This window comes from Pelecanus crispus, chromosome 2, assembly GCF_030463565.1.
Source record: "Pelecanus crispus isolate bPelCri1 chromosome 2, bPelCri1.pri, whole genome shotgun sequence".
In the NCBI taxonomy this organism is placed as follows: Eukaryota; Metazoa; Chordata; class Aves; order Pelecaniformes; family Pelecanidae; genus Pelecanus; species Pelecanus crispus.
Window position 1 is genome coordinate 18,617,810 of NC_134644.1, and position 27,692 is coordinate 18,645,501.

At 36.8% G+C, this 27,692-nt stretch overlaps 1 protein-coding gene across 2 annotated transcripts in view; it reads left to right on the forward strand.

Annotated features, from left to right (window-relative positions):
• The window catches only part of ODAD2 (outer dynein arm docking complex subunit 2), a 91,333-nt gene that overhangs the window by 13,423 nt on the left and 50,218 nt on the right, over window positions 1-27,692 (forward strand). For both annotated transcript variants that reach the window (XM_075706126.1, XM_075706127.1), the window contains exons 10-15: window positions 20,499-20,645; window positions 20,940-21,149; window positions 21,311-21,547; window positions 22,923-23,033; window positions 23,542-23,696; window positions 27,040-27,282. In XM_075706126.1, the coding sequence (XP_075562241.1) occupies window positions 20,499-20,645; window positions 20,940-21,149; window positions 21,311-21,547; window positions 22,923-23,033; window positions 23,542-23,696; window positions 27,040-27,282 (1,103 nt within the window). The remainder of the gene's footprint in view (window positions 1-20,498; window positions 20,646-20,939; window positions 21,150-21,310; window positions 21,548-22,922; window positions 23,034-23,541; window positions 23,697-27,039; window positions 27,283-27,692) is intronic.

Sequence of the window (27,692 nt, forward strand, 5' to 3'; positions counted from 1 at the left end):
TTCATGTAGTCATGTTTAGATTTCAGTATTGGACTTGATTGAATACTGAAACATATCTACACTTGCATGAAACCATTCTGAATGAAGAGTGAGAATGGCAAATAGGAAAATATATTTTTCATGCTCCTCTGTTTTAGAAATGAGTGTATTTTGTTCCAGCTATCAACAAGCAAAATTACTTAGTGGCCTAGAACTAGAAAAAGAAAGGGGAGCATTTCTGATCAAATTGTGAGTACCTGTTAAGAAGTGTTTATAATATAAAATTCTATCATATGAAGAAGTTTTGTTATGAAAACTCAAATGTATACTTGTTTATGTATTCATGCACACCCGAGTCTTCCAATAGTTCTTTAAATTAGATACAAATTAAAGAAAGTACTTGAAGATATACTTAAAATACTTCTCTGTTGATTCTTAGCTACGTAAAGCAAGAAATCCCTAGTGTCAGATAAAGCTGAAAAGAGATGCTTCAGTGCCATACCACAGACAGTGGTTGAAATTTTTATTGATGGAGTGCTACTTTAGCTTGCACATGGAATTCATTTTAATTCAAGTATAAATACTGCACTTCTGGCCAGACTTAGGAGATTTTTTGGCATTCTTGTTGTTCATGTAGGCAAGTGTTCATGACACATGCAACATAAGAGAAAATAAATTTATGACTGCAATATTTAAGTATCTACAAGTATATTTATATGGAAGCACAAATTTCAGAGGACTTGTGTGTCTTCAAAGGTTGTATACATTGTTTGCACATCTTAAAAAATTTAATAAAATGCCTTAAATAATAGATGTTTGAGATACCAAGTTAGAAAATATAATAATTTGTAGATGCAACCATTTTTTTAATCTGTTAAAGTAAATGTGAATCACAGTTCAGCAAGACTCTATGAAAGATCAATTTGCAAACACAAAACTTCCATAAAACCTGAAAGATACCTAGTTTTTATACCAATGTTAGATTGTCATTAAAACTTAAAAAGATGGTTGCTTCCTGTATAAAGCAAAGTTGCCAGATCCCGTGAATTGTGCCTGTAGACTATGTGTATACCTCTGGAGAGAAAAATTCCAGTGCAGGGGAAATTCCCTTCTGACTTTTTGCCCTTCTCCATTCCCCCTCCTTTCTGGAAAAGAGCAGCCATGTTGGAATTGCTCCACTGGGAAGCAGCTGCTTCTGTGGTCTGGCTCCTTGTCCTACCTTCAAGCTTCCCAGGGCTGTGAAACAGAAGATAGAGCATGTGTGCTCTTGCCATGTCTCCCCATCAACTTAAGAACGGGCAGGGAAGATAGATCAGTGAGCTCGGTGGTGGCGTTGTGTTAGGCATCTTTTGGGGCTACAGTAGATAAAATTGGAATGAAGTGATCTGCTGATGTTTTTAACAGTGAGATTCACTCAGGAGAGCCTGCTTCAGATTTCACATTATTTATTAAAGTAGTGCTTCTGAAGTATTAGATTTGTAGGGCAAGGACTACATTTTACACGTGAAAACTTTTAGGAATAGAGTGAAGGGGTCACATTGTACAGTGGTCTTTTTACTAGAAATGGCGAACATCAGGTAGAAATGCAGTATCTTCTTTGCAGCAGAACTGAGGCTGTTCACTGAAAAAAAAAAAGGAAAAAAAAAAAAGGTGATAGCTGAGCACAATGCTTTGTGCTGCCTGCTGTTGAACACTGATTATTGCCAGTTTTAAGATAAAACTGAGATGTTGAGAGGTGAATTGGGGCTGGTGACTGCGCCAGGAATAACTCCAGTCTCTAGAGTAAGTCTTTAATCTCTTAAGCTCTTGTGCTGCTTGGTTTTGGTTCCCTGTAAGGGTGTGATTTATATGTACAGCTATGCCAGGGTGAGCGCTGAATAGAGTTCTGCAGGACCATGTCAGTTACAGAATTCTTCCTTCAGTTTCCTACCTAGAAAGTCATTCTACTTTTGGCTATATTTCAGGGGTACACTAGTGAAATCAGTCAAGTCTCACACCGCGTGTAAAATACCCACTAATTTCATATCTGCTTTGAATTGCTCCAGTTCAAAAACTCATTCCCAGAAAAGCATTGTGTTTCTTTGTCCACCTATGATTCCAAAGTAGAAAACCTGCTGTCTCTCCCCAGCTGTTTGCATCTTGTGCCAGGTCCAGGAGCTGGAGAAAAGCTATGGTGCTGCACAGGAGCTAGGGAGGATGTGCCCCGAGTATGGCTTTGAACACCAGCTCCCAGGTGCTCCATGCGTGCTGGTGCTGCATTGCGGTGGATGTCTGGGAAGGGAAGACATCTGTCACACGACTCAGTGAAATCTCATTCACTGGACAAGGAAAAGGGTGCACTGGGTGTATTCAGGTCTGGTCCACAGCTGCATTTTGGCAGGACCTTTGGATGACTGTTGCGTTCAAGCAACATTTCTGTAGCTGGCAGGAGGCCCCTCTCTATTTGGTGTACATTACATAAAGATAGCAAACAGACCACAGAGGCAGGAATGTACCAGAATATTCATTCTGGTCTTTCCCTTGTCTTTCTGTCCACCTCCCTCTGAATGTCCTCACTTATTTCTAGGGAATTGGGTCAAGGAAATGAAAGTCTTAGGAGATCAAAGCTATGAGTCCAGTTCTTACAGTGCACATGTTGCAGTGAGTATTGGCTGGACAAGACCTACTGTCCATCACTTCTGCTTCCCCTTTGCAGTGCAAGCAGAGCTGAGCCAGGAGGATGTAGTGTGGCCGCTGCACCGCAGGCAGAGTTTATTTCCTCTTCTCAGGAAGCTCAAATTTATCAGTTAGGGAAATGCAGCTGTGTGTTGGCTTGCAGGAAGGAATGGTGGATCCCCAGCTGAGCTCTTTGTACATGGAGGGCACCAGCATTCTTGGGGAAGAAAGGTACAGGTTAGAAATGCAGAAAGTCAAAGAGTGAAAAAATGCAGGGAGGCTCTGCCAGGAGCTAATAAGATGCAGGATCTGAAATGACAGGTTCATGTAGATATTATTGATAAACAGTATGGGATAGTTTTATTCCCCAGGAAAAGACAGGGAGACATCTGGAGGTTGGAATTTAGGGACTTGGGGCAAACCAGGGTGCAGGAAAACCATGTATGCATGAAAGGTAGGAATGTGGATGAGGAAGGTCCAAACCATTGCAGACACAGGAAGCCTGTTTTAGAACATTTGAGAACCAGATCTTAAATGGCAGTTGTTGTGTGTGGGAGGAGTTCTTTTGCACTCTGTATGCAAGTTTGCAATGTGACATTTCTCTACTTGGAGGGGAAGGAGGAGGCAGTCAACAACTACTTGCACAGTTCCCTACTATGCATTAATGTATAGTCAGTCACAGTTTATCTCTAAGATGAGACTTGTCATATCTGAGGTCTAAGGTTTTACATATCTGAAAAATAGGTATCTTCCTCACAAAATTTTGCAATAGACAACATCCAGCCTTTCAAAATAAATTATTACTTTCCTGTGCAAATGAAAATTGCATAGCAGCCTCAACCCTCCTGTGGTTTAACAGGTGGTGTATACAGCAACTCTTTTATAGGAACCAACTATAAATTTATGGCACTTGCTTGTAGATATTTCTCAAAATTTGTATGAAATAGAGGATAGGCGCAGTATTTTTAGCTGCATAATGGAAAAGTATAGCTTTCTTAAGTTATAACAGTATTGGAAATGTTCCAAATTATTAAGATTATACTAGTACTCATAAAAAATTAAACCAGCTTCATAAACTATGCATGGATTAAGAAATAGATTGTATTTTGGGATTAGCAGAAAAGTTATTCTCTTTTATTCTCAAATGCAAAACCTCAAAAGAGACATGAACATATTAGCCTAAGGAATAAAATGGGTCTTTTAATACTAATTAATTTAAAGTGAAACTACACAAAAAGTAATTCTAAATTTTCTAAGACAGGAAAAAATAGTGTTACAGTGTACCCACTAAAATACCAAGTGTTTGTTTACTTACTTTGCACATTATAATACTGCTCAAAAGTTCTGTGGTAGTCATAGAAAAAGTACAAAATCTCTGGTGCTTATGGATATCCCTGAACAACAAACTGCACAGAGAACTGCAAATATAAATTCTGAGGATCTAACTCTCTGTTTCTTGACTCTGCTCCCATTTCCCAGGAAGAGTTACTGGTGGGTAGAACTTTCCAACTATAATTGGATACTTAGATGATTAGCATAGAAGTTATGAATTTGGTCAGATATGTAACAAACTTAGAAATTATTTTGTGTGCAAAATTATCAGAGAAATTTATCTGTAATCTTGAAATCTGGCCCTAGGTGTGGAATAGAGGCAACTATTAGAATCAAATAGCAGGACCAAAAATATCTAATCTGTGTAGGATATATATTGCACATTATAGTATTTTTTTCTACAATCTGTGGATAAGAGTTAACTGTTTTTTTCTTTATAATATCACATTAGCAAGACTTGCATGAGATTATATTGTAGGTATTAAATACAAAATAAGCATCTATAAGTGCATATAAAATATTTTTGTATATAAACAATGTTGCCACTGTGTTTTCAGGACTGACCAACTTTGCAGAGAATTTAGCTAAACTTATTAGTAGAGTGTCTAGCAATAAATCTTTTCCCTTATGAAAGTATATGGTGGGGTAATATGAAGGAGCTTATTCAACTGAACTGAAAGATCAAGATGAAAAATAAATTTTGCTGTAGTTTGGCTAAGTGGTAGACGTATTTTTCAGAAAATCTCAAGTATATGAGATGTAATCATGTGCCACCTGCTAATGTTTCTAGGCACATGTTTGGCTAACCTGTCAGCCTTGGCAAGTAATCTCATCGTATCGCTCTCTTCTCCACTGTTCATGAACATCTCTTGTTCCTATCTTCCAGTATTAGCCAAGATTTTTTTTTTAAATTTCAGTAAAGAATGTGATTACTGGGAAAAAAGGGGATAGAAATATGGGAAAACTGCATTTTGTAGTTAAGATATGTATTTTTTAACAGCCTAGCCAGTGCTGATCATGAAAAAGAAATCTTTTTATGATAAATTTACTGGGTAGGAAATATTGGCAAACGGTGAACTCTCAAATTATTATTATTATAATTGGCAACTCTGAAGCACTTGCATAGCTCTTTCCTCAAAATACTGTACAAACAACCATTCCTCATCACAAGAGACATATAAAATTCAGAACAGCCAGTTAATTTTTGACCATTAACACCAACTCTGATGAATTTCTGTGTAGTGGAGGTTTAATTAATGTTCTGAGGGTCACCCATTCCTAAGCATTTCATAGCTGATTAGATGAAAGACAAGATAGAAATAAAGGGGAAAAAAAAGGCAAAAAAAGGAGAAGTCAACAAAAAATGAGAAAGAAGAGAAGGTATGTCAAAAATTAAGGGCTGAGGAAAAGAATGTAAAATAACTGGTGTTTGAGTCTCCTTTTTCTGCAGGACTATTCTATTGTAAAAGCAGGTAATTAAATTAATGAGCTACAGTTTTGACACCATAAGTACTGTACCTCTAAAATAATTGTAAATGGCCACAGCTGTCTCAGTCTGACTTACAGCTTTATAATCATGAAGTAGATAATCGTATTGTTGGCTTTCCTAAAGAATTAGAACATGATTGTGTCTGAAAGCTACCACGAGTTTTAAGAAGTGAGAACAGCATTCTTCATTGGTTTTAAGTGTTCCACATTGGATCTAGGCTCAATCTAATCACAGCTTACTATACACACAGTTATTTCAGAAGCATGCCTGTGCCATATCTTCATCTATATTTGTTTTTCCTAGGCTCTCACTAAGCTCAGTTTTTAAGTTTGTTTTATTGCTCCAGAGAATATTTTTCTCTTAGTTTTTTATAAACTGTTGGTGTCATTTTGTTTTTCTTGCAAAATCTTTTTTGGCTGGTTTCAAATCACACTGTCTTTTCTGTCTGCTCAGTGCTTACGAAACTTCAGCAGCATGCTAGCTCTCCAATAGTCTGTACAGGCACAGGTCTTTCTAGTTCAATCTCATTAAGTTTTCTCCACAGATGCACTTCCACTGTTTTCCCAAATGAGTTGGATCCATGAAAATAAAATAGTTGTAATAACATTAAGGTTTTTATTCTCTTTGTGAGCCAAGTGCTAGGCAAAATCAAAATTGCTTAGGCAGGTCTGACACTGTCATGCAAGGTCAGTAGTACTATGGGCAGCATATGTCACATCTCCAAGTCTGCAGTCAGGATTTACAAGTATCAATGTTAAATTAAGAAACAGTAGTGCTGTTTGTCTAGGGGTTGTTTTAAATTTAATACTAGACCCTTTTCTCTTTCTCATTCAGTCCTCATTTCCTGCTAATTTCTGCATGTTCTTTTAGAAAACATATATGCTTTATTTTCCTAAGATGAAGTGGCCAAAGGCACGGAGGAGTCTGTATTCTTGTTCTAGTGCCAAGACATAAGAGGCAATGGGATTGTGATTCATCTCATGTAGCTCTAAATGTAAACAGAGTAGGTGTTTTTAGCTGAGCTGGGCATTCAAGGCTACCTTTAAGATGAGTGGAAAAAATAGTCACTTTTAGGATGATTCATCTGATATTTTAAGCATCTAATTCAGAGTGAGATGGATCATGTTTTCAGCTTCATTGTTAACTTGATCTCAATTAACAGGAACGTAGGATGGCTATAGATGACTCGATCTCAATTATCAGGAATGTAGGATGGCTGTAGATAAGTGAATTGAGACAGATGATTCCCATCCCCACAGTCTTGTGCATTTGAAATAATCAGTGAGCGTAATGTGAAGCAGTCTTTTGAAGGCCTACTTTTATTCCAGATTCTTTATGTATTTGGAAATAGGAGTTTGCGTGCTTTCTGGCCTTTTTTCCTTGGAGTACTTTGTAAAGATCAGACTTTTTGGTAGCAGGCTTAGAAACTAATTGGCAGTCCTCAGTTAATGGGACAATTAATTGATGGGCATCTGCTAGATATCTGTGCTCTAACTTTGGCCTAGCCAGCTTGGTGACTGTGCTTGAGCTTTGTTTACATAGACAATAGGTGTGTGATCAGCATCCTATAGGTTTGTCTTGCTTCTAGTTCTTCAGAAGGGTTTCAGTAGACCAGACCTGGCTTCGCACAACTCTTTACCTTCTTATTACCATATGCAGCACTGTCTTTGGAGCTCTTCAGGGAGTGGGCTGCAAAGTATCCTCACATTTTTAGGATGGTTCTTCTGACAATATGTGGTGAACAAAGAGAGAGGCTATCTGGATTCTGGAGAAAAGCAGGAGTAAATTAATATCTGGAAGGAATTTGTAAGAATTAGCTGTCAAAAAAACCAGCAATGTGGAGGTTTTGTGACATCTGACTGAGACTGATGTTGTCTGAGCAATCAGAAAAGCAAATCCAGTAATTTCTACGCAGATGCAAAGGACCTTATCTGCCTTCTGGTCACTAAAACATACATATGTCCTTTCTTTGAGGAATCATATGAATCTAAGTTACTCACTGTTCTATGCGAAACAGCATTTTTCTTCTCTTTACCCAGGAATCAATTTTAAGTCTCTATCTTGGCCTTCTGAGTTACTTTGGTCTATATTAGCCCAACTAGCTGTTCTCACCTATCTGTACACATCTAATACATCTGAGAGCTTGTTTGCTTGTTTTTCTTGCAAAGCAAATTTAGCTATATTTAGCAGTTTTCCTGAAAGAACGTTTTTTGTTCAGTTGGTATCTTTTAGCTAGTTGGTATCTTTTAGGAGGGAGACTGCATAGGCAGCGTAAAGGGCATCTTTATGGGATGGGAAGGAATTGGGAGAGAAGCATAGCTCAAGGACACCATGAGCCCTAAAAGTTCACTGCTCATGTCAAAGGGACATTTTGAACGCCATTGAAGGATTACTGTAGAGTAAGTTTGTCTCAAGGGCTTGTGGTTCATATAGCATCACATATGACTTCAGCCAGAGACTGAAGGCAGAAGGGGAGGAAAGAAAGCAGATAAAGACTAACATCAGGTGGAAGCCTATATAAAAAAAAATGTTTGCAGGTGACTGGGCTCAAATATTTAAATTTAAGAAGATAACGCACTTGCAACAGGACAGTATAGGACTGCAGCAGTTTTAGATTGAATAAAGTTAGTCCTGAATGCCATGGCCTGATTCCCTTAAACTTGAAAAAGGGCCCGTTGCTGGCCTTGCAGAGGTCTTCAAGTCTGCAGCCAGACTTGTTCAGGACACAGAGTATCCAGATACTTGTATAAAATCAGTCATCTCAGGATGAAATGTCTGAACATAACTCTGTAAGCCTGCAAGAGGTGAAGGCATTGTATTGTTTGTATAAACACTATAGACTCATGACACTATATGGAATTAAGGCTTATCAACAATACATGTATCCTACCAGCACTGATGTCTTCTATGCCTGAAGAAGACACAAATGCTGAAGACTTGGGTGTGGGGCACACACTCATTGAATCCTATCTTAGTGTCCATGATGATCCTCCAGGCTCTGGGTTATATACAAAGAGGCTAGTCTTGTTATGTACATAGTTACTGTGCTTTTAGAGCAGGCAGCAAGATGGAGTATGGATATCTTCTTTAACCTCACAATTGAAGATGTTTTGTCAAGCTGTGAGTGGTGTTGGCCATGTTTCTGATGCTCATCAGGCAGGCTGAGTATATGTATGATGATGTTGCACGTTACTATTACAGTTACTGTGGCAATGGAGTTCCCACCCCAAAACAATTCATTACTTAATAAGGGTAGAAGTTAGCGTGACCATTTCTAGAGGGAGCTGTCTGACCTTTTGGCCACAGATGTGGGCATGCAGAAAGCCTTGCATTTCAGTACAGAAGAAGAGAGCATTGAATGGAACAACTCTCCTATTGTGTGTGACTTACCAGGTGTGTAAGTCTCTGTTCTCCAGAACAACCTCTTCTGAAAGCAAGGAGAGGGCAGGACAGTGACTGAGATTCAGTATGTCACGATCCACACAAACAAGTGAGCAATCATCCTTCAGCTGGGGCTGAAGAAATGTTAGCCTGTCACTTTCAAAAGCATGGTCTTATCATTAAGGATGCTGACGTAAATCACCTCTTCAGGGACTCCATCTGTGTTGGTGATAGTGGCAGCTGAAGGCAGTGTACTGCTGGAGAAATAAGACAGTACCAAGGAGGGTGGCTTCTCTTACAAAGAACGATGGAAGACCATAGTTTGTGCATTAAATACAGCAATTTGCATATGCTAAAAGAGCCTGTCATGGTGGGCAGAGGAGGTCTAGGATGGTGGTGAAGCTGAGTTCATTCATGCTTGAGTGTCATTGGGAGACTATGATGTGAGTTGGAGACAATCTAAGACTTACTCTGTAAATATGGTTAACTCAAGCCACTTTTCCGCATAAGCTGAAGTCTGAACTCTGGTACAGCTACCAAAGGTACTACAGGTGGCCTGTGATAACTAAAACCTAAGCCAGAGCTAAAATTCAGAATGACCTCTGTGCTTACACATACTCTTGAATGGTGAGATTTTGCAGTAACAGTAGTTTCTGATGGATCAGTTAGATTAAATCCCAGATTAACATCTGTTGTGGTGATCTGATCACAATGGGAATTGTGGGTTTGTTGTCCACATTACAATCTTTTTATTTTTCTCCCCAAATTTATCTAGGATTGAAAAGAGCGTGGTCCATTGTCTTTACAAAATTGTCCAGATGTAACTGGGAACAAATACACTCCTAAGCTGAAAATTTCACAAATGAGAAGATAAACTTGCACTGTTAAGATATTATATATTTCCTTGGCCAGGTTTTCTGTGTTTTTTGGGTCAGCATTCCACTTCTCTGCAAGTTTGAGGTTTGAGAAGGTACCGAGAAAAACATTCTACTATTCCTAGTCCAGTGAAGTAAAAGTTCGTATGTTTGTGCATGAACTACATTGACTTTTATCTCCGCTATACTAGAATCCAGTTACTATGAATCAGAAAAGGAAATCTAACAGAATGGATGCATGCCTTGGGAGAGTTTTTAAGAGGGAATCAACAGTTGCCTAACAAAACCTTCTGGTTCACTCAGAAAATAATAGACTTATTCTTTTGTTTGGAAACTCATTTCTTTTCAATTTCATAAAATATGGTGACAATTTAAACTCACTGTGTCTGGGTCATAGCATATATGTCTCTTCTGCCACTGTGGAGGGTCAGGGTCAAGGTATTAATCTGCAACTAAAACCATGCAACTTCTGTGCATGGTTTTAGTCCATTGTGAACGTTTTGGATTTTGTGATTTTGTGATGCCTGTGATTTTCCACTGGCTTTAGTTACATTAATCTGTATGGTTTATATACTGCCAGGCTGTAGCCAAAGAATGCCAGAAGATTCAGGAAATGGGGCAGGGAATTATTCCATAACTCAGTTATACTTGTCCATAACTCATCTCTTAACAAGTTGCAGCTTGTATGTTTTATAAACTAAAATGAAAAATTGGAACTAGTATTTAAACCAAAACAAAACTGAGTGTTTAGAGGTTCACTAGCATAGAAAAATTGCCTTGCTGAAGCATATTATACATACTATACTGCAATACTCAGTCTTTCATTAAGCTTTATCAAAATTTATTTAAATTTTGAAGTATTTTCCAGCAGAAAATTACAAAATAGTCTGTGATTTGAGAGAGTCAAGTTCAACAGAAAATCAAGAAGTCACAAAGGTGTAAATGAAGAATTCTGTTTTATACGTTACTACTTATTTTGGCTTTCTTGCTTTATAAAAATGGCAATATTTTAATAATATTTTGGGCTGGGATTCCACTTTAAAATGCTTTAATGAATTTTAATTAAATATTTTCTGGTATAACAATAATGGTTTCTATAATTTGACCTACTTTCTTTTGGATATCACATAAAACTATTTTGTTTGTTCACTATTTTCTAAAAATATATTGACTTGGCATGTTCGCTCTTAATTTTTTCAAGTATATTGTAATTGCCATTCAGATTATATATACTTATAATCAAAAGTAGGGTATTATTATACATAAGAATGACAGAACTGCCCACAAACAGCAATTTTCTTTCCTGTTATTCAGTCATAGGCATACTATCACACACATGCACATTAAGGTATCTATCCAGGACTTACGTAATACAGTAAATAAAATGAACTTTTGCTATGGCAAAATAAATTTCAGCCATAGGTCTAAACAGAAGAAAAAAAAAAATCCTTGACATTGCCATGCAAAGTAAAATAATATTTAATTTTCTGGTTGCATTCAGTCATACTCACGCTAAATCCAAATACAAATTAAATGAATTAATTTAAAAAACTCCAAATAGGTACCATATTTATAGAAATGTTTGTGAGCCAAAAGTTGTATAATTTTCATTTTATTTAATCTTGCTTTCTCTCAGGAAACTGAAATGCACTATAACTTTATTGTAATGTTTGTATTTTTCCATGCATGTATGTGTATTTTACTAGAAATTGAGCAACACGTTTGGAATCATCTTCTTTATACATTAGTACTTTTATTACTTGTACTCCAATAATGCCTTTAGGTTTCGGTTGAAAGTGGGGAACAAAGATACTGTGAAAAGGCATCTAGGCAGGAATTTTGTCAAAGGACTCAAAGACTGCTGGTATCCTGAGTCCAGGTATGGTGCCTTTCTCGTAACACCATCCTTTCTGTAGTGTCAATTGTGACAATTCTAAACTCTCATATAGGTCTCTGCTGTACGAAGACGAGTCGAAGTGGCATAATTATGCCACATATGATGTCGGAGGGTTCAAGCAAAAGGAACAGGGTAATGCATGCCATGAAGTGGACTGTGCCAGGTTACATACTCCATAGGTCTCCTGTACAGCTCCTGTACAGTCTCAGCTATCTGAAAAGCTAATGTTTCCGCCTTCTGGCAGATCATCTGCAAAAACTTTAATGGTGTTTACCCTTTCCAGAGGTGACTCTAGAGGAAATTTTGTATCTTTCTTTCCTAGCCTACTGAACTGAGATCACAGTTTCAAAATTTAAAGCTTTGTATTCTCTAGGAAGGGTTTTAATTCAGATCAGACATGTGATACTGAAATCTTAAGCCTGTATATTTTATTATCTATTATCTGTATCTATGATCTTATTATCTATTATGGATCAATCATATTTTTTAAAGAAGAGAAGGAAATATCTAATGAAAAACATTTAGTATTTACAAAAATTTATGGTCATAAAAGTTCACAAAAAATAAATAATAGAAAATAGGGCTAGAGCAGAATTCAGGAGGTCATTTACTCTATCTGCTTGCCTCCAAAGCAGCATCAATTCTTTGTGTGTCTTCTGGACAAATATTTCTTTAACTTTTCTTTCCTGTTGTCCTGGTTTCAGCTGGGATAGAGTTAATTTTCTTCCTGGTAGCAGGCATAGTGCTGTGTTTTGGATTTAGTAGGAGAAGAATGTTGATAACACGCTGATGTTTTAGTTGTTGCCGAGTACTGCTTATGCTAGTCAAGGACTTTTCAGCTTCCCATGCTCTGCCAGGTACACAAGAAACTGGGAGGGGGCACAGCCAGAATAGTTGATCCAAACTGACCAAAGGGCTATTCCATACCATATGACGTCATGCTCAGTATAGAAACTGGGGGGTGTTGGCCAGGGAGCAGCGATTGCTGCTCGGGAACTGTCTGGGTATCGGTCGGCGGGTGGTGAGCAATTGCATTGTGCATCACTTGCTTTGTGTATTGTTATTATCATTATTATATTGTTATTGTTATTATTATCATTACTATTTTACTTTATTTCAATTATTAAACTGTTCTTATCTCAACCCAGGAGTGTTTCTCACTCTTACTCCTCCGATTCTCTCCCCCATCCCACTGGGGCAGGGGGAGTGAGCGAGCGGCTGCATGGTGCTTAGTTGCTGGCTGGGGCTAAACCACGACACCTGTGAGGGAGATTTCATAGCTGCTGTACGCAATATATTCCATAATTCAAATATTCTTGCCATTAAAAATGTTTTTCTAATACCTAGCATGAATCAGCCCTGATGTCATTTAACGCCATTATTTCTTGTCTTACCCACAATGGACGTGGAGAACGGATGATTGTCTTTATAGCTGTTCTTTAAACCACCTTCTTATTTTCTTCACCTCTAGAGTAAACAGCTCCAGTTCCTTCAGTTTTTCTGTGTAGATCATACTTTTGAGATATTTTGTTATCCTCCTCTGGTCTTCATCAAGTTGGTCAGTATCTTTTTGAAGTATGATACCGAGAAAGGATGTAATAGTTAAACTGTGGTTTTATCAGTGCCAAACAGAAGGAGGATGATTTCTTGTTTCTTAGAGGTTACAAATCTGGTTATAAGCCTCTCTGTAAAGTTTGCTTTTTTCTCCTGAGAACATTGTGATAGTGATAGGTAATATCTATGTTGTGTTCCATTGTTAACACCAGATTTTTTTCTGCAGTTCTGCAAACTAATGACTTCAGCATCAGCCAGTTCTCTCAGTACTGTAGAGCGGATTCCATGAAGTTCGGCTAGTATGAAAACATCTAAGTTATCTATGTCCTTAGCATAAGCAGAGTGTTCACTATGCCATCACTGACATCAAGTATACATTGCTAGAGCATAGTAAAGACTAATGCATAAAAAAGACCCATTAATGCTTTTAGCCTTGGTTGCCTTTGTTGAAAGCTTGCTGTTGACTGTTTTCTTTCTCTTGATTATTATGGGAGTATCAAACAAAATTATAGTTTCAACTTGTGTGTCCCTTGGTAGTTGTATTTTGGTTTGTTTCCTTATGTGCTTGTGTTATTCTTTTATTTTCATTCTTAGTTACTTGATCTTGTTCTCACTCTCTGTATGCTTCCTGAGTTTCAGCCAACTGAAGAGCTTGTGATTTTGCCTGATTAATCTCTTTCTACACTTCCTGTTCTTCACCCTCAATGAGATTTTTGCTTTTGTACTCTTTATGTAATTTTTTTATGGCACTGATGACTCTTCTGAACTTCCTCTTTCCTATTACATCATGCCTTCTGGTTTCCTGAATTGACATAACAACAATGGATGAATTTAGGGCCTCCTACTAGCTTTTATTTAATTGGTATTTGATACACTGCCATTTAAAAACATTATTGTACCTGTGCAATGTCCTGGGCAACCAGCCTTCAAACTGCCCTGACTTATGTTTGGATTCAGGATGATTTCAGCTGCTTTAGGAGGTAATCGCTGCAAAATAAGCATGAAGCCATTTTTGCCAGTTCTTTTCACTGTAAAATTCATGTAACAAACTTACAGAGAAAAAAGTGAAATGCTTAAGGTATTAAAATATGTCCCTGTAGCTAATTTTGGGTTTTTCTCCCCACTGGAACTCTCTTGTGGCTTAAGAAGTCCTAGGATGACCTTAAATAGTAATTTGAACAAACATTAGCACTAGCAACTAAGTAGGTCGCTATTTTCTACCATTTTGTATTGTTGAGGAGCCACCATAACTTGAGATCTTTGAGCAATGGGACGGGGGAGAGAGGCATGCTGTATTTGAATGTGTTTCTGCCAGAAGGTGTCAGAAGGTATTTGAGTACTTCAGAAGTAGTATCCGGCATTCCATGAGATCCTAAGGAAGAATTTCTGAAGGCCTGATGATTTTTAAATGGAGAAAGATAGGACATTAAACAAGCCAGTGAAAAGGGGGCCTGGATGCAAAAGTTTATGCATCTTGTATCTTGCTGTGAATTTAGAATGGACTAACCGATGCATAGAGTCATATTTGGAGAAACATCACCAAATAAGGATGTTTCTAGTACGGTGGTGACTAAACCTGGCACTGTTCAACAGTTTCATCAGAGTTCTGGATGTGAATATGAAGTCACTCTTGAAACCCAGAAATGGTGAAGGATGTGGAATAACAGGACAGGCTCTCAAAGGCAGATCTGAATTGCTTGGCAGGGTGTCTCCATTCAGATCAAATGTGTTTCACAATTCCCAGGTGCAAAATTAAGTAGATGGGAACACAAAATTCAGAACATGCCTGTATGGTGGAGGGTTGTCTTCTGGAATCAGTTACACTAGAAACTTTAGAAGTTAGCATGCAAGCAAGTGAACAGTTGCTCAGTACTTATGTGGCAAAGACAATAAATGGTGTTTTTTGTAATCAGGAGCAGTGAGTAGGCTTAGGGAAGTAAGGTTACCTTGTTACACAGCACTGGTAAGACTGATTTTGGAGGCAGTGAGTCTTGTTCTAGTGTCCAAATTTTCAAAATGTATTGGAAAAAAACTGAAGTCAGGCAAGCTCATTATTTTAACAGTAAAGATGATTAGCCTTTAGGATTCCTATTTCTTGACATCTTTAAATCAAGACCGAAGTCATGCCCCAGACAGATGCAAAGTATGTGTTAGTCAAATGCTAGTTATTTTGTGGTACACAAAAATAAATGGATGAAAACTTAATGACCTATATTGTGAAGGCAGTCAAACTAGCTGGGCTAATATTCCTTTTTACATTATATCTTGATTTATGTTTTTAAGAATGAAAAGATAATTCAGTAACCTTTGCATGACACCTCTGTAGCTTTCACCATTCCTGAAGTGCCCTTTTCAGTTGTGGAAAGAACATAAAGGCAGGCTCCACATCCTGCCCTACTGTAATGGAAAAATTTTATGGGGAAGGGCTCATAGATTTTTTCTTTTCTTCCTCTCATTACAGACGGTGAGATTGGACTAACACACCAAATATATATACAGTTTTATCATCATCTAAAACAGCTGCCTTTGTATATGTACATTAAAAGTTTTAACTAGATTAATCTGTGCATTATTGTATTATGAAAGTGGTCTGTTAAACACCTCAAAAATAAAAGCAAAGACAGACAACCTTTGCTACACATTGTTTATAGTTCTGTAATTCTCACTTGTGAGCTCTGAGTATCATAATAGAGGCATTATACAGACATTACACAGAAGATATTTTACTGATAGTGTAACACTGATACTGTTTTATTTTCATTTAATTTGTGGATATGTATGTTATACACCATATAGGAAGAGAGGCACATTTTAAACTGAATCTGTGTTTAATTTCAAGCCTTAAAATTGATTGTTGATCTGCCAGTGGAGTTTATTTTGCATCCAACATATCAGATTTCAGATGGTGTAACAACATGATGCATATTTTATGTCAGCTTAGTGGAGAGGTAACTATTTCCATGCATGTTAAAATCTATGTTGTAAGTACTGCAAGACTTACTGTAATGATAACATCAAGAAACAAAAAATAATTGTTGAAACCATCAGTAATATTTCTTATTTTGTAGAACTGATGCTTCAGCACATATGAAAAATATTTTATTGTGGTTTTACTTTAAAAACAGTTCAAGTGGTGTGTGCATTTTTGAAGCCGAAAAATAAAATGCACATATATATATTTTATATATAGTTCTATTTTTTATTTAATATAGGAGGATTAGAAGTTGTTTATTTTTTAAAAACCTGGTCCATATTAAATGTCATATGCCAGCCATTATACATGTAAGATGAGTGATTATGAATTACTATGTTTTGTATAAGTGTAGCTTTACTGTAGGAAAAGCACTCCTCAAAAGAAGAGACATCGCTCGTCAGGTTAGCGATATACTTCTTACATTTTTGTAAAATATTAAGAAGACAAGTTTTCTCTTTAAACACCTCTTGCAAAATTTTTATAATACAAAGCAAAGTAAATCTCAAAGTCTAAGCTATATGAAAAAAACACAAACTTCATAAAAGGACAGCTGTTGGTCCTTTTGTGCTTGCAGAATATTCTGTGTAGTTTTGGGATCATATCTTATGAATTTTTTAAAAAAAATCATTTAGACTTTGATATGTGTGGGTAAACTGATTTCTCTAGGAAAACATTTGAGAAATTGCTACACTATTTTATTCCTCTAGGACATATTTTACAAAATAGATCAAAATATATTCTTAAAGCTAGACACGTTTCATTTTCTTCTGAAGTCAAGATGATAACCACGATTAAAAAAAGGTAACATGAAAAAAATTGTAGAAATCTTCTTTCAGGACACTATGTGATACAGATGTTAAAAAATTACCTTTATATTTCAGCAATTTTCTGTGGGGAAATTCTGTGGATATCTATTGTTACAAGAAATTTAAGTAAAAATTAGCTATGCAGCTCCATCCCCATAGACTTCATTGATTAGCAGAAGTGTTTTGTCTGATGTAAGTTACTGATCTGAAACTTTATCAAGTATTTTTCTCACATTCCTTTTAGATGTATTTTCTCACTTGTGATTCTCTACTACATTTATGGTATCTGTTGAAGACCATGTTAAATTTAAAGACTTTTTTCTGTATTTGTCTTACTGTTTCTATTTAGATTTAAGACATATGCTGCAAAATGCTTTATTTTTGTTAGATCTACTTGTTTCATATTAGCACTCAGTTTTTCAGTATTCCATATTTCAGCATGATGTGCACAGTTGAGCAAAATATTTTCCTCTGGAAAGGGTTGGCTCAAAGTCCTTCACAGTTTCAAAAGTGTCATTTGAGAGAGATGGGCTTGGGCAGCACAGTTCAGATCTGGATGGGAGCCAAAGCTTCCCTGGAATTCAGAGGCATGTGGGAGGTGGATACCGTAGTTTGATTTACTAGGCGCTCTAAGTTGTAACTTCCACATTAGCACCAGTTGGCATTGCTCATGCACTCCAGCTTCTGTTGCAGCTACATGGTAGCTCAGCCCTCCTAATTTCTGTGCAGCTGGGTTCATGCCTGATATGATTAACAGTAAATCTATATTAGACATTCAAAAGAATCCATTGTTATCACATGGTTTAACTTTCTACATACCACAGGGTGTATTCTTTGATCTTTTTCTTGCTTTTAGTCTAGTAGCTGTGACTGAAATAGAACTTATCTTTTAGAAAAACATCCAATCTTGACTGAAAAAATTCCACTGCTGAAAAACTTATCATCACTTTAAGTAATTTCTTCCAAAGGATAATTAACCACACAATGGAAAACTTGCACTTTACTCCTCATCTAAATTTTAGTACCTTTAACTTCAAATTATCAAACCTCTGTGCTAGACTGTAGAGCTCTCTGATCACATTCCTCTTCCTCATAGATTTATTTACTCACTATGAATAAATCATACCTTAATTTACTTTTTAATAAAACGAATAATGCTTCTCATGTCTGTCTTAATGCAACTATTTTCTAGGCTTACAATAATTTTTATTTCTCTTCTCTGAATCATCTCCATATTTTCACTTTCCTTCTAGAACTGTAAAAAGGAAAATTAGACACAGAATTTCAGTAGTAGTTGCACAGTACTTTCACTTACACAAAATTCATCCCATGAATCAAATGTTACACTGTAATCTCAAACTCTTATTCAACATCCCAAGTCTTTTTATATGCTCTAGTTTCCAGGATAGAACTCCTACATTGAGCTATAGCCTGTTTTCATTATTTGTAAGTGTATGACCTTAAACTTAGACATAAAAGAAACTGTATTGGGCACGTCAAAAGCCAATGTATCCTAATAACCTGACTGCAACAGGAGGGGAGACACAATTATCGGAATGGAAGTTTTCTGTGGTTAAAGCTCATCTTTTGCACTCCAGGTGTCCTGACCTCTGATTTCCACAAGTGTGGGAAGTTTGACTGCATAACTCTGTTCATACTCTACCAAGGCAGAAGAAACCCAGGACTATAAATGAATGCCCAGGGCAAAGTAAGAACAGGGCAAACACACAGCTTTCCAATACTCTCCAAGCCCCCATCTGTTTTTAGCTCAGGGAGTTGAAAATTGAATGAGATATTTAAGTTTTACTGACCTTCAATGAAATGTTTTAGCTTTCACAGAATCCTTTCACAACTAGTTCCACTAGTCTGTTGCCTCATTTGAAGAACCAACTCCCTTTATTTCTTTTTAACCTGAATATCACTATACCTCATTATTAAAAGAGATTATATCTGTATTAAAAGAGACGTTGGACAGTCAATCCCTATCTATCCCACTCAATGCCATTCCTAACATTGTAGACATCTATCATATCCCTTCAGGCATCCCTCTTCTAGACTGAAAAAAACAATTATCTTTGCTGCTCTTCTCTGAAACTTTTCCAGTGCTGTAGTAACTGAGGCTGCAGAACTGCATGAAGTTTTGAAGGTGAATGTGAACCATGGATTTATACAGTGGTATAGTGACATTGTCTGTTCACTGGTTTTTCCAAATAAGTCCTAATATTCCATTTGTTTTTTGATTGCCATCTATGCTAACCCCAAGATATATTTTCTGATTTTTAATGGTCAGCTGAAAACCTATAATTTTATCTGTGGAGTTAGGATTGTTTTTTCTGATGTGCATCATTTCTCATTTTCTCATTTGCTATTTCATTGCCCTCTTAGTAAGTTCTTTAGCACTTTATCACAACTGACCCTGAATCATAACATCAGCAGCAAACTTTGTAACATAACTAGTCCTTCCATTTCTCAGGGTGTTTATGAGTATGTTGAATTGCACAACTTCAACACAGATCTGTGGAACACCACTAAATCACATCCATTTATTGAACTGACTATTTGCTCTTATCCCCAGTTTCTTATCTTTTAGTCATTCTTTTCAATCCATTAAATGACCTTTTCTCTTATAATATAGTGGCTTAGTTTCTTTAAAAGGTATCAGGAAAGGACTTTGTCAAAGTCCTGGTGGAGTCCGTTTAGGCATATCACCTAGATCACCATGGCCACAAGCTTGGTAAGTTTTGTAAGGTAGGACTTCTCTTAACAGATCCATAGTGACTCTTAAGTATATCACATTGTTGCAAGGATATCATATTTAGAGAGATGTCTATTAATTCTGTTCTTTATTACAGTCTACCAATTTGTCCAGCACAGATATTTGGCTAAAAGGCCTTGGATAACCCTTGAACTCTTTTCAAAGTTGACATCACATTTGTTGTTTCCCAGGACATTGGTAACGGGGCACTCTGAAGCAAGAGGATACATGCCAGTTCTACTGAGTCAACTATTTTACCCTGTTTCCTTTATAACTCAGTTGAATACTATCTCATAATGGCAATTTGTAATTGTTCATAATGTCGGGGTTTTTTTATAAAAAATTTCTACAGTGACTTCAGTTCCAGAAAAACCCTCTGAAATGTCCTCCACAATGGAAGATTCCAGATGGAATCTCTGGTTTCTTCCAGAGTGAACACCAATGCAAAGAATGCAGATAGCTTCTCTGAAATGTCTGTATCTTCACGGTGTATACTTTTGCTATCTGCAAACACTCATACAAAACTCACCATACACGACTGCCTAATTTAGTAGTCCATTCACAGCAAGCCATATTAGTAATTTGTCACCTGTGCTATTCACTCTCACTTCACTCTATATGCCATTTGCAGACTTTATCAATTATTCAATTTCTTACTATGTCTGCATTATTTAACACCACAGAATCAAAACAATCTAACATGTTTCTGCTTTACTAGTAGTTTTACTAGTAGTAGTAGAAGAGATTAAGTTTCGTATTAAATGCACTTTACACATTTGTTAATTATTTGCTTTATTTTAGGGGGGTAATCCAACAGCTACTGTAATCGCATTGTGTTCAATGAAGGATTTCAATCTGGCTCAAGAAACCTGTCAGCTGGCTATCAGAGACACTGGATGTCTTGAAGTGTTAATTAATTTACTTGATACAGAAGAAATTAAATGTCAGGTAAATAGCTTTGTCAAATAGAGCAATGAATATGCCTTTTCTATTAGAATATTTTTTCAATTTTTGAAGTTATATAGTATAAAGAAAATTGATTTCTTTCTTTTCTCATGTCTGTATTTTCTTGATTTCAAGGATTTTTTAGAAAAAAATTAGTTTCTTTGACTTTCAGTTCCCTTCTTTTCTTCTGATTCAATTTAAAAGATAAAATGTTCTAGATAACCCAGCATTTTGAAGAATTTTTCTGTTTATGTATACTTAAATAACATTTAAATTCTGTTATCTTCCATTATTTAGATTGGTTCATTAAAAATCCTGAAGGAAATTAGTCAAAATACACTGATCAGACATGCAATTGCATATCTTGGAGGCTTACAGATCATGGTGAAAATACTGGACTCTCCAGATAAAGTTCTAAAATGTTTGGCAGCTGAAACAATTGCTAATGTTGCTCGATTTAAAGAAGCACGAAGGACAGTAAGGCAGCATGGAGGAATCAAGAGACTGGTAGGCAGACACTGAAATATGTACCCTTGTCATATGCATATTTTTGTCCAAAAAATACATCATATGTTGTATACATTATTATTCTGGTAGTGTTTGTCATCATTAAAAAGCAGTATAATATCAAACTTCTCTGTAGATAATTAAAAAAATATTTTTTTTAGGTTGGGCTGTTGGAATGTGTTTCAGTAGGATCAATCAGTCTAACACCATATCAAGCAAAAGATACTGAAATAGCACGCTGTGGGGCTTTGGCACTCTGGAGCTGCAGCAAAAGCATCAAAAATAAAGAAGCAATCCGTAAAGCTGGTGGCATTCCGTTATTAGCTAGATGGCTCAAATGTTCACGTGCAAACATCTTAACCCCAGTAGTGGGGACACTACAAGAATGTGCCTCAGAAGTAAGTAAACACATATAGCTAAGTTATTTCTAATCGTTAAAACAATTTGCTACTAAAAGGAAGCATTACATTTGACTGTCACTTAAACCAGGGCAGTTATCCCATCAAGAAGTAGATGCTTTGTGTGGTCAAACTGGTTTTGATAAGGTCACAGCTTGTAATGAAGTAAAGATCACATATTTTTTATTTAAAAGGCTAGGAGCAGTTTGTGAAAGAAAATATATAGAAATTAAATCCTTAATCAGTTTCATTTTTTTCTCATTTTTTTCATCATACTTGACAAATTTGGCAATTTAAGATGCTATGTTCTGGTTAATCAGTACATTTAAATTCTACAAAGCTAACGTGGAGATGTGGCAAGAAGATCCAATGCAGTGCAGGGCAGTGGGGTTTACAATGTCCTTGTGAATTGGGTAAGATGGTGTCTGATCAATTGAAAAAAGAAGAAAGGAATATATGTGATTTTTCTACAGGTTTCCTTGTCAGGTTTCACAACTGTGAGTATATTCAATTGTTAAATTTGAATACAAGTATTTTTTACCATCACTGCCTAACATGAGTGGTTATTTCTCAATTTGTGGAATCATATTTGAAATTAAGGTGCATTGCACTTAAGGTCAAAAATATACGTAAGTTCTCTTGGTGAATTTAAGACAAGGAAGACATGATTTTTCAAAAGGTTTTACATTATAAACCACTTTATTTTCAAAATTATCTTCTTGAAATACACAGGTTTATGCATGGTCCATGAGACAGCAACCTGGCAGATTTTAGCTTCAGTAAGTCTGTATTGAGAAGGTGAAGTTTTTGAGGGTTTCTTATCTGGCCGTATTTGGAAATAACACTAAATGCATCTCTTACACAGATGTTTCCCCTCTTAAATAATGGCCCCTTGTTACAGTGCCTGTGGGTTAAAATTTGGAAGAAAAGATCACTAAAAAATTTTAATTCTAAGGACATGTTTTTCTAACCTTGTTCTAGGAATAGATCTGTAGTTTTGGCTGCTGGCTCTCAGTGAAATGAGTGGGTATTTCTTGATCCCATTCTGAAGCATTTTTTTCTTCCTTGGCTCTGAGCAGGAAGGCTGGACACCTTTCAGAATATTCTGAATTCTGTTTAAGCCAGGTGGCTACAAAACAGGCATTGCAGCACCTGGTTTTACAGGTGATTTGAAGAGCACTGCAGAGAATTTATGTATTTGATTAACTTTGAGAACATCAATAGTATTTTCAAGGCAATGTAGATGACTTGTGCTTAAAAGTACAAGGCTTCTCTGTATCAAAGCTTAGAATTGTAACACTGTATTATTATTATTGTGACTGGTGTTATTAACTGTTAATATACAGGATTTAAAAGATGCAGTTTATCTTTTTAGCCAAGTTACAGGCTTGCAATAAGGACAGAAGGAATGATTGAGAACCTTGTGAAAAATCTGAGTAGTGACCATGAGGAGCTTCAGATGCATTGTGCAAGTGCCATATTTAAGGTAATGGTATTATAATAATCAGTAGATCAGAGCCAGGATTAGCCCTTTGTTTTCATGTCGTCAGTTTTAATATTTCCTAGTTCTACTATTTCTCTAATGTGTAAGAAATTACTTTATAAAAATTTTGATGGTCTTTGGCTTAATTCTTATGAGAATATTTTAGCTGCATATTTAATATTGTAATTAAGCTCCTGCTTTTTCTTCTTGTGTGCAAGCCCTATATTGCACAGGTAACCAATGGAAAGAGGCGGGGCATACTGTGCAAAGAGCTGCTTTGGGTTTTTTATGTTTGTTTGCCCACAAGGTGGACAATGTGACGGTATAAGCACTGCTGCATATCCATTAGTGCAAAACTCTTAGTGAGTTGTTAGCATATTCAGATACTTTAATAAAATATTTATGTTTTCTTCTGTATTAGTTTTTACTAGTTACAACATAATACACCTAGCTTTTTGAAGACATCATTTTACACATTTTACATGATAAATGTATTAATTTTTTTGTATAGTGTGCAGAAGATAAAGAAACACGTGACCTGGTTAGACAGCATGGAGGTCTACAACCACTATCTGTTCTGCTTGGTAACTCTGAAAACAAACAACTTTTAGCAGCTGTGACAGGAGCAATCTGGAAATGTGCGATCAGTGGAGAAAATGTGTCAAAGTAACGATTTAATTTTACAAGCATTTATTACACTATTGTTATGTCATGATTCTTCAAAACCATACTTCATAATCAGTTGAGCTTTCAAATTAGATTTTATAGTACTTAAAAAATTGCCACCTGACCTCATCAGGGTACAGTGGATACAGTGTTAGGTTCCTAGAATCTTAAGAGTCAATGGGGACAATTGGTCCCTCTAAAGAATGGTTAAGATATAGGTCACTGAGTCAGGAGGTGTACTAGCACATACCTTTGGCACGTGGGCTTATCCGATATCCCCACTCCTCTCCGTAGCTTACAAACTGGAGTCGAGAGAGTAGTTAGCACACTTGGCTTTAATGTTTTACATTGAGAGAGACAGAGAGCAAATTATCTCATTCTAGGGTAGATATCTAACACACATAAGGTCCACCTACTTTAGAAATACACTGGAATCTAGGATGCCTCTCTCCTTGGCTACAGAAGGGGCTCAGAAAAGTAGGTTAGTCTGGACACCCAGCTTCTAAATGAGTGGAATTAACTGATGAGAGTCCTACCATAGGTACCTACCACCTCACGGTATCAGGGTTCTAGTGACTATCTGAGAATGTGACAGCAGGAGTTATCACCCTCCACCTTTCATGGAACAGCTTAATGATTCAGAATAGTCCACCCCCTCATCTAAAATTCATTTATCAGATTCATGCACCTTACCTCAAAAAAAATCCTGCTGCGTTGGAGTATGCGCTAGGGTTCCTGCTGAAGTTATGCTGCTCTGTACAGAGGAATGTAAGATTCATAGGCTGGAAGGAGTGTCAGTAAGAGGTAACCTCTTCCTGCAGCCCTAATTCTAGTGTACTTTGCTGGACAAGCAGATATGAGAGATAACTGCTGGATAAAAATCAGAAAGAATTTCAGTAATAAGGGTTTACAGTCTGGCTTTTTACTGTCCTCAACGAGTTCCCAAACTGTTGGTATACAGAGCCATGGTCTTTACATACTTTAGTGTTGTCCTACTGGTTTTTGCATTCTTGATTGCACAGTAACCTTGCTTTTCAGAGGGGTATGTCCTTCTTTCCTGTGGGCTTTGGATATCTGCACAGAGGCATCCTGGTTCTGGATCAGTCAGCGATGAGATGGACTGAATGGGTCGCTCTGTACTAGTAAACTAAACAGGGCCAAACCTCTCAGGGTTCAGGCACTGCTATGATTATCCATACTGTTTAACTGCTAGCACAGTCCCTTACACACTTTGGCCTGTGCCAGCAAGCGCTCTCCCAGACAATGCCCAGACACTCCTTGGGAACAGTGCAGGCAACAGATTGTTTCCATCAGGCAGAATGGGTGAGGCCACCCTGAATTGTGAGGATAAGAGATTTTAGCCATATGGATGCTATGTAGTGCTTCTTGTCCTCAGGGCTAGAGAATGAGCCGTAGCCTGTTTTATTTATTGGTATAGCTGTAGCCAATAATTCTGTCCAAATGCAAACAGATTTTTGCTGGGCTACTCACATATCTTTGGCAAGTGCTTGACGCTCCACGAAGGTTACTAGCCAGGCGCAGCTCCAGATTTGAGCTGAATTCATGTATTACGTAGTGCTGAGTCTGAAGCAGTAAACTGTATCCAAACTCAAGATGGGAGGACATTACAGAACAGGGAGGGAGGATAATATGAAAACACGTAAGTAGATCTGGAGGGATGCGCTTGAGTCTGGCATGAAGCTAGAACTAACAAACCCTGCTGGTTCCTGCAGTGCCACTTGATTGTCTTCAAACTACTCCACAGTATTTCCTAGACCTGAAGTACGTTGCTGAGATGTTGTGCTGACTCAGCAATGAGCTGATGCAGGTGCCTGGGCCTGACTAGCTCGGATTCCAGTTTGTGTGCAAGCAGCCATACTGCTTCTGGACACAAGATGGCCTGAGCCAACAGCTCTGTCAGAGCGTAGCCTTCCCATCACAGAGCCAGCTCATATCGTTCCATCTGTGAAGCAGTTGATATGCAACACAGATAAAGTAGCCAGAGAAAATCAGGGGGGGGTTAAATTGCTTGCTTGCTTTGTTGTTCTTTTTTTCATGCCGTTGATGTTTTCTCTTGGAAAAAACGTATAGGTATACTTCCAAATTATAGTGGACAAAGACAGGAAGATTGCTCCTTAAGCAAAGGCTTGAATCATGAAAAATGAAAGTTTCTCATTTCTCAGTTACTTTAATTGCTATACTGATAAACCAGCTTGGAAGGATTAACTCTTTTAGTATGAAAGAAAAGCCACATGTACAACTGATTACTGGAAAATATAGAGTATTTGTAGCTCAAGTAGACATTTCCAGAAGCTAGGGGCTGTGGAGGTAGCACAAAATGAGAACTCTGTACCCTCAGAGAAATTGTCTCTTTAGGGGAAGAACTATGTCTATTTACACAAAGGTATAAATCAAAGCATAATTATTAGATAATACACAGGTTAGATATAGCTTGATATACCGAGTGGAATTGTCAAGGTGTATCATAGAAAATGTATGAAAGGAAGATACAGTATTTGTTAAGTGTTAAGAATCTTCTAAGTTCTGAACAAAATGAACTTGGAAGACAACCCCAGTACTGAGAAGTAAAGTCCTGTTCTGAAAGATAAACTTCTGAGGTTTAGCATGCATCATCTGTTTGTAGGATAGGACCTCCAGGATTTTTAAAAACGTATTTTTGATTTTCAGTACCAAAAGTGCTATGAAGAATGAGGGAAGTATTAATATAGCAGTCAACTCAAACTTCTGTCAATTTATTACTTGATTTCAAAATGGAATCTAACATAGTACAATAGAAATGGACTACAACTATAGGTCTGACCTTAGGAAAAATAGCATTTATTAGGCCTGAACTAAGTATAGAACTGGTCAGGGCAAACCCTCTAAAGGCCAACATTTAGTGAAAAGAAAGGGTTATTCTGTGGTCCAGAGAGGTGGAAGAGGGTCTGATATACTGCTACTCTAGTTATTGTTAACATGGCAGGACAAAGTACTGGAAGTTAGGATGCCACAGTATTGCCAGTCTTCCAGTATGTTTTCAGCTATTTATAGATGTTCCATCCACATGTCAACTTTTAAAAAACTCTCAAACTACTCTGCAGATTCCTAGATAGCTAAATTAGAGAAATGTATTTAAAAAGGTAGAGTAAGAAATTATGCTGTATGTCACACTTTCAAGAACTGATTGAAGTGGCTTACCTGTATTGTGATGTCTTCAACAAGATAATTTACATACAGAAATTAAACATTATACTTCAATTATAATTATACTTTAATTATAAAATTAAACTTATAACAGTAACATACTGAAAATAATAACTTTGATTTTATTTCTGTATTTTAGATTTCGGGAATATAAAGCCATAGAAGCTTTGGTAGGACTGCTCACTGACCAGCCTGAAGAAGTTCTTGTAAATATCGTTGGAGCACTGGGAGAATGTTGCCAAGAGCCAATAAATCGAACTATTATCCGTAAATGTGGTGGAATACCACCTCTAGTGAAGTTACTTACTAGAACTGATCAGGCACTACTTGTGAATGTCACCAAAGCAGTGGGAGCTTGTGCAAGAGAACCTGAAAATATGATGTAAGCTATTCATATTCATAATATTTTAAATATTGAAAAAAATTTGTTTTAGTAATTCTGGCACAAATATAGTGAACTCTAATCTGACTTAAAAGGATATTTTGCTTTTTGTTTTCCACAGGGCTGTGTGGATTAGTTACATCCTACTGTAAAATGTGCTATATATTAAAAAAAACCCCAAACATTAAGGAAGTATGTAGAATGTAAAGCTTTTACATTTTGGGGAAAATCAGATAAACCTTTAGTAAATTGATTTTTATTAAAGTTAAAATTCAAAAGTTACAGAGCACTGTTTTAAAGTGCTGTGTGGTAGGTACCTGTTTTGCCTTCTCCTTTTACATCTGTTCTCAAATCTTAAGTGTTATGTTAATGGTTGGACTTGATGATCTTAAAGGTCTTTTCCAACCTAA